The following is a 12,160-nucleotide window of genomic DNA, read 5'->3' on the forward strand; positions in this document are numbered from 1 at the left end:
GTTGAGAGAGAAAATGTGATGATAGAATGAGGAGAGAGAAAGTATGATGAGAGAGAACAAGGAGAGAGAGTGAAATGAAAGAAAAATTGAACAAATATACTAAGGGTTTTTACGTCCAAAACTTAATTCTTATTTCTATTCCATCAAAACCCAAGGGAGGGGGTGAGTTTCATCCATACCCAAGTTTTTGGGTTTCATTCCAAAATCTTGATTTCATTCCCATCAACTAAACACAAGGTTTGGGAATAAATCCATTCCTTTATTCCCAAACCTCTAAACCAAATGCCACCTAAATATCCGATGGGTATGGGGATGGGTACGGAGGATATGAAATCCTACCCATTTCATCTCTAGTCCCAAGCTTGCTTGAAAAATTTCAACCCATACTCATCTGAACCAGGCGCTTGATGATCCCCTATATCAAACAATGCTGCCTTGATCTCATCTGCTGTAGGAGGTGGACAAGCTGATCATGCTGGTTAGTCTTGATGTGTGGCCCAAACTACAAACAAGAGTGGGGAAAACTGACCAGTCCACTGATGTGCCGAGCTATCTCCGAAAATGAGTTGTGAAGGCTGTACTACCTCCTCAAAAGATTCTAGATGACTGCCATCAGTCTTCTCCACAACTGTGATTTTATTACGCCTATTATTCTTCTTTACAAGTGCAAGAAGATAGGAGGTATTATGGTCCACCTGCTTGAAATATCCCAGCTTGGCACATTGCATGTAGAAACTATCTATTTATGATTCGGTGGGTGTTAAACTTAACCCTACTTCATATCCTTCCGACCCTCACAATCTAACATCAATGGAATCCCACTCGTAACAACCTCCTCCAACCAGTCTCCTAGTGGCATCCTCCAGGTAAGATGACGGGGTTTGTTTCTTTTTCTTCTTCCTAATGAATTCCATCGATTCCATATCCTAACTAGGAATGCCACTTTATACCTTGTTTGTACAGCTGTACAATTCCAATCATCGAGAATAGGACAACACACATAGTGGAAAAAAATCTTTTAAATGATCTCATTATCATTAATTCATTATTCATGAATGGATCAGGATTAATTTTTTTATAATCTAAAATGAGTCTAGAACTATGATCTGATTTAGGAGAGTATAGACAATTGGCAAAACTCACTGCATCACCTGGATGTGATTCAGTTGCAGTGCAAGCCTACACAAACAACCGAATCCTATTCACTATGTACAAAAACTACGCTATTCAAAATCTTTTCCTACATGGTAGGGATAAGGAGGAAACAAGTAAACTCCTCTTTTATTTGATGGTCTTCCAGCAATCGTATCACCTGTTCACAAGAAACTGTCACAAAATTTGAGCACACAAGTTATGCACCACTCGAGGATTGAGATAATTCTTCCTCAAGAAATGGAAACAAGATATGCTTCATACCTTGGCATTTTTATTATTTTTTTTGTAAAATTTTTCGGCTCCAAAAAATACAGCATAACCTCTGCCCTAGATGGTGGCCAAGCAAGGATTCGAGATGCTAATGCTGTCTACACCAAATTCAGGATGCTGCATCATGCATGTAAAGATTTAGATGTGATGACAAGTACAACCCCTGAACCCTCAGCCAAGTCTTCTTAGTGAAAAGTAGTGGCTCTCAATGGGAGTCACTTATTGTTGATCTACTCATTCGTAGGGATGACAATGGGTAGGATTTGGGTCGGATTTCATATCCTCCGCACCCATCCCTATTTATTAAATTCATCCCCATACCCATCTCCATGCTTATTGGGTATTTAACTTTCATCCCAATCCTCATACCCGTCGGAGGATCGGGTATTCATACCCTACCCATCATCCTATTATTACCTACAATTCTCTTTTTTTTAAAAAAAAAATTATTTCAATAAATATGGGTAGGATTTTATCACGTCTGCCTCCATACTCGAACCTGAAAATATTCATACCCGAATACCCAAATATTTAATCGGGTCTAAAAATTTCCTCCATATCCTCCTTCATTCGGGTCAGATATCGGATTCCCCATCGGATTCGGGGGAAATTGTCATCCCTACTCATTCGCTATCTAATATTGTTTATTGCATGCTGAGTCATGATGAATGAACATTAACAAAGATCTACTCATGCACCATCTCTCGGACAAGCGTTGGATCATGATTGAATCTTGATGGTCGGCCCATTGCACCATTTTAGTTTCGTGCAAAGTAATTAAAACAACTCATTTGTTTTGTTTCCTTTGTGAATATTGTTAACAAATATACACATCAAACGAGGAAGATTAAAAAAAACTTGGTTAGACTTAGAAAATGAGGAAGAAATAATTTCTTATACAAAATAATAGGCATACAACTCTCTTGTTTATAGAGAGAATTTACAATAGAAAGGAAACTAATGAAAAGGAAATTAAATAATAAGGAAACTAATTAAAGCTAATAATTTACAAATGATCCTTTTCTATTTTTCCTGATTTGTATATCTTTGATTTTAATGATGACAGGATTTCCAACACTCCCCCTCAAGCTAGTTTGTAGATATCTTCCATAGCCAGCTTGCTAGTTAGCTTATCAAATTGTTTCTTGTGTAGTCCTTTTGTTAATACATCAGCTAATTGTTCATTTATTGGAAGATATGTCATGTATATTATTCCGGTGTTGATTTTCTCTTTGATGAAATGTTTATCCAACTCTATATGCTTTGTGCGATCATGAAGAACAGGATTATGAGTTATGGAAATAGCAGCTTTGTTGTCACAATAAACCTTTATAGGAGTTGAGTAAGAAAGCTTCAATTTCTCAAGAATTCTTTTGATCCACATTACCTCACAGATTCCATGGGCAACAACTCTGAATTTTGCTTCAGCATTACTTCTGGCTACTACATTTTGTTTTTTACTTCGCCACGTAACTAGGTTTCCACCAACAAAGGAGCAATAGTCTGATGTTGATCTCTTATCCATAACACTCCCTGTCCAGTCTGTATCTGTGTAGACTTCGACTTGAAGATGCTAATGTTTCTTGAATAATAAACCTCTTTCTGGAGTCCTTTCAAATATCTCAATATCCTATAAACGGCCTCGAAATGTTTTGCTCCGGGTGAGTGCATGAACTGACTTACCATGCTAATTGCGAAAGCGATATCAGGTCACGTATGAGACAAGTAAATCAATTTTCCTACGAGTCTTTGATAAAGGTCCTTGTTCTTTACTTCTTCAGCCCTAGCAGCTTCTAATTTCAAGTTAGGCTCAATTGGAGTCTCAACCATTTACACCCCAACAAACCTGTTTCTCCAAGGAGATCATGAATATATTTTCTTTGATTAACAAATATACCTTCCTTGGATCTTGCAAATTCCATTCCGAGGAAATACTTGAGAGCTCTTAGATCTTTAATTTGAAACTCTTTTGCGAGTCTCCTCTTTAGGTCTGTTAATTCTGTTTCATCATCACCGGTTAAGATAATGTCATCAACGTAAACAATTAAAACAACAACTTTACCCCTTTTTGAATGTTTATAAAATATAGTGTGATCTGCTTGACTCTGCAAAAAAATCATAACTAATAACAACCTTTCCAAAGCGTTCAAACCATGCCCTTAGTGACTGTTTGAATTCATATAATGCCTTGTTTAATTTGCATACTTTTTCACTGCCAAGGCCCTTCTCAAATCCTGGCGGTAGACTCATGAACACCTCCTTTTCTAGATCACCATTGAGAAATGCGTTTTTAATGTCAAGTTGATGTAGAGGCCAATTTGAATTTGCTGCAAGAGATAATAGAATTCTGATAGAGTTTATCTTAGCAACTGGAGCAAAGGTCTCTTGATAGTCAATCCTACAAGTTTGAGTGAATCCTTTAGCCACCAGTTTAGCCTTGTACCTTTCAATGCTTCCATCAGCTTTACATTTTATTATAAACACCCATTTATACCCAACTCGTTTCTTGCCTTTGGGTAGATCAACTATCTCCTAAATGTCACTTCTCCTTAAAGCATTCATCTCTTTCATGACTGCTAAATTCCAACTCGGATCATCCAACGCTTCCTGGATATTCCTTGGAACAAACAAGTGTGAAGTCCTAGAAGTGAAAGCTTTATGGTTTTTTTGATAGTCTTTGGATAATTTGTAGTAGGATGATTAGTGCAATTTCGAATATCTTTTCTAATTACAATAGGAACATCAAGATCGGGAATAGTAGGTGAAGAATTAGACACAATAAGAGGAATCAAAGCTGAACTTCTGATAGGGTTACCTGAAATTTCGAAGTCAGGTGTTGTGCAGGCTTGACATTCGAGTCTTTATTCCTCAGATGAAATCTCTTCCTAGTATAAACTTGAAGCTCAGAATTCAGATCACGACGATCAGTTTGTAGTATTTCTCCCCTTAATCGAGAGTTTTCAACACTAGTCACTAGAGGTGGGTGATTATTTTTAAGATTGTCAGGAAAAATGATATTGGAAAGTGGGTTAGAAATGTCTAAAAAATTATTTTTTTCTTCACTTGTCGTCTTCTAAAGAGAATTTTTAGAAAAATAGGGTTTTGTTTCTAAAAAGAACACATTCATGCTCATAAATTTTTTTTTTGTTTGATGATCGAAACACTTATACCCCTTTTTGTTTGACGAATAACCCAAGAATACACATTTTATAGCACGTGGTTCAAGTTTTGAACGAAATTGACATGGAACATGAACATAGACAGTACATCCAAAAACTTTGACAGACAAATCAGAAAATAATCTAATTTCAGGAAATTTTTTTTTAAGACAATCAAGAGGTGTTTTATATTCTGACACCTTAGTAGGCATCCTATTTATCAAATAAGAGGTTGTTAAAATTGCTTCACCCCATAAATACTTACGAACATTCATATAAAACATTATGACATGTGCTACTTCAAGTAAATGTTTATTTTTTTTTTTTCTGCAATGCCATTTTGTTGAGGGGTAGCTCGACAAGTGGATTGATAAAAAAAATACTTTTTTCATTCAAAAAATCACCCAAGTGCTCATTAAAATATTCTGTTCCATTGTCAGAATGTAAAATACAAATTTTGGTTTGAAATTGATTTTCAATCAGAGTGTAAAAATTTTTGAACACATTTCTCACTTCCGATTTTTTATTCATTAGATAAATCCAACATAAACGTATATGGTCATCAATAAATGTTACAAACCATTTTTTTTCAGAAAGAGTAATAATTTAGATGACCCCAAATATCACTATGAATCAAGTAAAAGGTTTGGAGGCCTGGTAATTTTTTGGCAAATAATTTGAACAATAAAATTTTGCAAAAAGACAAGTTTCACAATGTAAAGAAGAGCCATCAATGCCTTTAAATAATTCTGGAAATAAGATTTTTAGATAAGGAAAGCTAGGATGTCCTAATCTATAGTGCCATAGCATTATTTTTTTCTCGAACTGAGTTTGAACTAATACTGTTAAGGCTCTGAGTTTTTTTTATTACTAACAGGTATTTCATCCAAGTAGTAGAGACCTTCAATCATCCTAGTACGCCCAATCATCATCCCCGAGTTCTGGTCCCGAAATTCACAATGTGATTCAAAAAAATATAATACGACAATTAGAATTATTAGATAGTTTACTAACAGACAAAAGGTTTCAGGCTAATTTAGGAACGTGAAGAACAGAATTGAGATGAAATTGTTCGATCAGTTTGATAAGCCCTTTTCCTGCAATAGGTGAAAAACTACCATCGGCAATTCTAATTTTCTCGTTTCCAGAACAAGGGGAATAAGTATTAAATAGGTGAGAGCAACTAGACATGTGGTTGTGGCTCCAGAATCTATAATCCACGGAGAGGAGTTTGAACAGGAGAAAGCTTTAGATATGTGCAGAGCTTTAGGATTGCTACCTGTTTGTGCCAAGGAAACACTAGGAATATGAGATGAGAAGTTGTATTTTATCAGCTTCAAGAGTTGATCCATCTGCTCTTTGTTGAAGGGACCTGAGTCGGCTTCTTTTGCAGTAGGATAATATATGTAATTGGTACTTATATCCTCCTCTATGAAGTTGACTAGCCAGGTCATAACCATGGAGTTTTCAGCATCCCATATGGCATGTAGCGGATCATTAAGAGCATGATCTTTCTTGTCACCCGTGATATAACCGATTTTTCTTTGCCCACGGAAATACATTCGAATGGATTGCAACCACCGGAGGAAGTTGTCACCATTTAGGCGGATGCTGGTGATCTGGACTGAATGAGAGTTGGAATGGTGTTGCAGGGTCTCAGAAGGTTTTATCATAGTGGCAGGGATTATAGTGGTTTCGGACGTGACTTCTGACATAGCTCTGATACCAACTTAGAAAATGAGGAAGAAATAATTTCTTATACAAAAGAATAGGTACACGACTCTCTTGCTTATAGAGAGAATTTACAATAGAAAGGAAACTAATAAAAAGGAAATTAAATAATAAGGAAACTAATTAAAACTAATTAAAGCTAAGAATTGACAAATGATCCTTTCCTATTTTTCCTGATTTGTATATCTTTGATTTTAATGATGACAAGATTTCAAAGAGTTAACAACAATAAAATAAGATAAGATTTATTTAAATATAAATGATGATATAATAGGGGATAGAGTTCAATGGCGTAGAAGGATCCATGTAGCTGACCTCACCTAATGAATAAGGTTTGATTGTTATTGTGAATATTGTAGAATCAATCAAATTCTCATGAAATGTTTCAGGGAATCCTGAGTTAGAATTATTTAGAATTCCTGCTATATAATCCTGCAAGAAAATTCCTGAATCATTAGTTTTTAATAATCATTAAACAATATCACTAATTAGCTCTTGATTTATTTTTAAAAAATCACTTAGAGATTAATTTTAGCCAACTTTTGACTTTTACTCCCAAAAGTGTGTTAAATGATTTTGTTTTGCCAATTTTGAACTATTAACACTTTAAAAATTGCCAACTCTTGGCAGATTTAAGTCAAATCCATTATTATTCTAAATTAATCACATATCAATTTGATTTCTATCAGTTATATATTGATATGAATTTCATTTTTATATGACCCCTTAGGTTCAACTACAAAGTGGTTGGAACTAAGTCCTTGTAGATTTAATTTTGACCAGTCAAATTGTTGTCAAATTAATCCATTTCAAAATCAATAAATCTTGAATTCTAGATTCCTATAAATCATTTTGGTGTCTAGCAACACAATGTCAAAACCTAGATACAATACTTCTTATAAAGGTTTCCAAACTATTATGACCATGGAGTGAAATTACTTCATCACACAATCTCCCAATGAAACAAAAAGCATGGTAGCTTTTCGAAACTCAATCTGCCATAACTATATATTCATTCTATCATGCATGACTCATTAAACACTTGGACTAACCTAGGAAAAAAAAATTTCCCGTCATATCTTGCTCCAACTTAGGATTTCCTTGATTGTAATTGGACAAAAAAATATGGAAGATTTTTTCTTCCCATATAGTGATGAATTCGCTTGTCATGGATGATACATCCCATACATGGTGGAACTATAGAAAGAATCAGAACACTCTTTAAAGTATATAATATAGATGATCCAACAAAAGGCTACCTCGTGCCTCAGACTGAAGGACTAATTTGCACAGCTAAAAGTATGAAACACACCTTATTTGGCTGAATCCTTCTACGGTGTGCATGCCAATTTTGTGAACTCATTTCTAATGACCACCCATGCGTGCACTAGTGTCCTTGCAATCATATCCATGAAACAAGATGTCTCAATAAAGCATATATCATGTGTGCTAGATTTCTCCAATTCCCTAGTGTCCATTCCCAATGAATCTATTGAGTAGAAACATTTATTTTTGGACGAGATTGAGGGCATAAGCTGAGCATGTCTCATGATTATCATGCTCTATAAGCCACACTGATCCATGAACTTCAAGGTGTAAAGTTACATCACAAAATGACAAATGGCTTTGAATATGATTTTCTGAAAATGTGTATGTAATTTACTTGCAAATTCAGCTTCATGAAATTGCATACATGCTAGTATTTCTAACAGATAGAGTGCAAAGTGATTTAAAGAGACATGGAGGCAACATACCGTTTCTGTTGTTGCATGCTTCATTTATTGTGGTTAACTTGTTAAGCTAAATCATTGCAATTTCTATGTTTATAAATTTTATTTTCTATTCCTCTCAATTGCTATCTACTGGATTTATTTTTTATGAAATACAACAAAGATGTACAGAACATAACCGAATATATATACAACCAAACCTTTATCCTACTGAATAAGGTCGGCTATATGGATCATCCTACACCATTGGGCTCGATACCCTATTGCATTTTCATCTATATTTAAGTGAATTTTATTTTATTTTATTATTACTAGCCAAGTCTTCTGGTCTTCCCCGATGTGCGTATTTCTCATGGTCTTACATTGCCTAATTGGGCATGTACCTTAACTCTTTTAATACGGGTCTCACATAGCTTTAGTTATTGTGGTTAATTTATTAAGCTAAACCATTGAAATTTGTGTTGTATAAATTTTATAATTAATTGACTATGTACCTTAACTATTTTAATAAGAGTCACTTTACTAGCAATTTATTAACACCAAAATGAATGTCATTCATTATATAAAAGGGCATGAGTATGAATGACAATTGTGATTGTATATCATGCAAGTATCAAAGAATCATGATCCATCCTTGTAATATAAGTTTCAGTAACACAACCACAGATAGTGAGGTGGTGTTTTATTGCCTGATGATCATCATTTAGTGCCTTAAATTATATTCATGGGCAAGCTCGTTTAGGAGCAAGATGAGCTTCCATTGAACTCAAATTTGTCTAAGCTCTCTCTTCTCCTAATAATCATGGGGCTGTTTTCTGTGAGTTTTCAATGATAATGAATTTTTTTTATTAGCAATTTACCATAAACATGAATTCTAATTGGCAATTTGGTGTAAGTTAATGTGAAGGGCAACTAATCAGTGACTGTCGATATACCTCTTGATATAAGGACACAGAACCTCATACTGCTAAATATGGTCATAACATGTCATTCTGACACATCCTTGGTTGCTATTGGCTGATGTGATTGGTATGAATTGGCCATCTTAGGTGGTAAGAGCTGAGACCTTAAGAATTTAGTGTTAATTATCATATGGCTTGATCATCAGAAAGAGGTTCTTTGAAGAGAAGAAAGACAAACTTTTTTACCGTGGTTAATTTTCTGATTAATTCACTTGAAGTGACCCGTTCAGTGGTTCCAAATTGTCATTTTTAGTCTTTGAACCCAAACTCTATAACAAGTTTCAATATCCAAAGTAAGTTTGAAATGTGAACCCTTAGCCTTTGATTCTATTTGAGTTAATCCCACTTTGATGTTTTTCATTTTGTACAATGGAATTTAGTTCTTTTACTAAATTTTTCCTTGCACTACAGGTAGCAAGATAGCATATATGGTTTACTAATTCAAATGTGTCTTCTCATGTGCTGTCCCTTAAAAATAGTATATTCTGGTTCCATTTTTGTCACTCTTTTGAAAGTATTCATTTAAGAAACTGAGGATGAATAACGCTGAATTGTGCAATTTCTACTAAAACAACTCTTTGTATTCACATTTATGATGAACTTTAGATTTTTGTCAATTTTTATAAGTTTATAGTTCCTTTATTTTGTGAGGGGTAGTTATTCTTTTTGCTTACTACTTTTTCATGATTTTCAGTGTTACCATCGTTCTCTGGGAATGTTCCAGCTGTTTTTAGGAAGATATTCCCTTATGCAAGAATTACCAGACTGGGTGATTGGTATTTGTTTTGTTAGATTTGTTTGTTTAGTGTATGCTGCATGGTGTTAATTTGCACTGCTTTTCCTTTAACATTTACATGGAACTTGCTGCAGACTTTTGTCAAGTTTACCTTAATTTAGAGATATTGCTCAAATTTTTTTGTTATTAATCCTCCCATCAATGTCCTTTAAGTTGACTAGTTTTTACAAGATCAGTCAATTCAATTTTGGAGCAAGTTGGATATCAGTTGACTGAAAGGTTGATCCAATCTTACTTGAGTAGACGTGCATTTGGGGGATATGGTCTGTAGGTAGTTGGTTATCATCAGTAGCCATGGAAGTCTATTGCAAATAGGCAAGAATGGGTCAAAGTTTGTCAGATCATTGATCTTTTAAAAATCAAGAACTTTTATGTGGTCTTAGAAATGGTTGTGATGTCTCAATGTGATGCAGGGGTTCATACGGGTGCAACGTCATCCCTTGCCCTATTAAGAAGAGTTGGATCAAGTTCTGAATCAGCAAGCTGTCCTGAACAACACAAGACCCGAATGGAAGATCCTATAAGAGTGAAATATGAGACATCAAGAATGGACTGGCAGAGTTTTGTTCCTATGCCTTGTAAGGAACTATAGCTTTAAACACGTCGAAAAGCGCGGTAGAAAAATAAGTTCCTATCCAGAAGATCCATGCAAAGAAAACCATATACTAAGTTTTGTTAAAAGATATATACCTTTGCTGCGTGCCCTTCGCAATCCCGACAGCAACGTTTCTTTAGGATGTAGATCTCAGCACGATCAACACGTCTACGTCTCTATGGTATCCACACGAACACGTTCTCCGTCCGTCTCACGAACTCATGAAATGGAGAAAGAAACAACCAAATGTTGTGTTAGCAACCTCTTGTGGAAGTTTCGGCCAAGAGTGGAAGAAGGAAGAAGAGCAAAAATCAAGAAGATCACATCACCCAAAAGGTCACTTCATCTATATAAGGTGATTTCACAAAAGGGTTACTTTACCAAATAGGTTACTTCACCAAAAGGTTACTTTTCAAAAAAGGTTACTTCACCTAGAGGTTACTTTTACAAATGACTTTTGTATTCATCCAATGAATACAAAAATGTTTTTGTCTCTTGATCTTCCTTTTGATTAATGATAATATATTAATCTCTATTAATATTCATTAATCTTAATGAGTTGGATTTAGAATATTGGATTACCCATTAACCCAATAAGCCATTAACCCAATAAACCAATGAGTCTAATCCATTACTCACTAAGTCTAATCCGAATTCATTCGAGTCTAACTCAATGTGTATAATTCGGATTAAACTTACCTCATAATCCATCTCCAAATCAACATGTTCTTTGTGTGTGATCCAATAGGCTTTCGTAACGTTGGCAATGTATCTAAAACCATTTTAGATACATAAGCAATGAGTGACATTTAGCAATGCATCATTACTACCCAAGTACGAGAATGTCGAGATCCAACCTAATCTTTCCGTGTCTATTATCTCGTATGACTCAATCCTTCTATCCTTGATATCTAGATTGATCAATGAGACATAAAACGTGTTATCCTCTTATCAATCTTCGTGTTTCTTGATCTCTAAATAGACACACTCAATCAAATAAACTCAATATCTCATATTGACTCATTTGAGCATGGTCATGCTTTCTTGTGTCCTACTAATCTAGGGGCCCACAGATATCACTTCCGTTATATGGAAGGGATAGATCCCATCTACATCACTCACATCCCTCTGCATAACTTATTGCATACCCAGTAATCGACTTTATAGTCCACCTTGTTACAAGTGACGTTTGCCGATTCCAAAGTACACAACTCCTTTTGTAGGGAACCGTAGTGAATTTAGGTCTAAGGACTATTCATACTAATAATCACATGAGAATGTTTATGACACTCATATAACGATCCATGAAACATTCTCATGGTGTATTCTCTAATATATACCCATGTGTCAACCTGATATCTCATATCCATGACTTGTGAGATTAAGTCATCCATTGACCTGCATGTTAGTCTCAACGCATTAATATTGCCCTTGCATATTAATGCTTGACTAGGAATAGTTAAGAGTAGTGTTCTATATATATCTATAATATCTCACTATCAATTCAATTAATTGATATGTTGTAGATTAGAACCTCCTACTCTAGGACATTATTATACTTATTCGACACTGAATTGAAATAAATATAATAACTTTGCCTTTTATTAATAATGAAATATGATACAAAAGGAACCCTTTACAATCATCTCATAATTGGTACTAGGGCTAATACTGATAATCTCCCACTAGCACTAGTGCCAATCATTGAAATATCTAATACCCAATGGCCTATGACCATCATGCTTCCTCTTTGCAAATCCTTG

General features: G+C 34.9%; 1 protein-coding gene across 1 annotated transcript in view; it reads left to right on the forward strand.

Moving 5' to 3' along the window:
* LOC122027414 (alpha-N-acetylglucosaminidase) overlaps positions 1-12,160 on the forward strand; it is a 79,882-nt gene that overhangs the window by 32,005 nt on the left and 35,717 nt on the right. Inside the window, exon 7 of the mRNA XM_042586364.1 lies at positions 9,701-9,782. Within this exon, the coding sequence (XP_042442298.1) occupies positions 9,701-9,782 (82 nt within the window). The remainder of the gene's footprint in view (positions 1-9,700; positions 9,783-12,160) is intronic.

The sequence above is a fragment of the Zingiber officinale genome, chromosome 10A (assembly GCF_018446385.1).
Source record: "Zingiber officinale cultivar Zhangliang chromosome 10A, Zo_v1.1, whole genome shotgun sequence".
Taxonomy (NCBI): domain Eukaryota; kingdom Viridiplantae; phylum Streptophyta; class Magnoliopsida; order Zingiberales; family Zingiberaceae; genus Zingiber; species Zingiber officinale.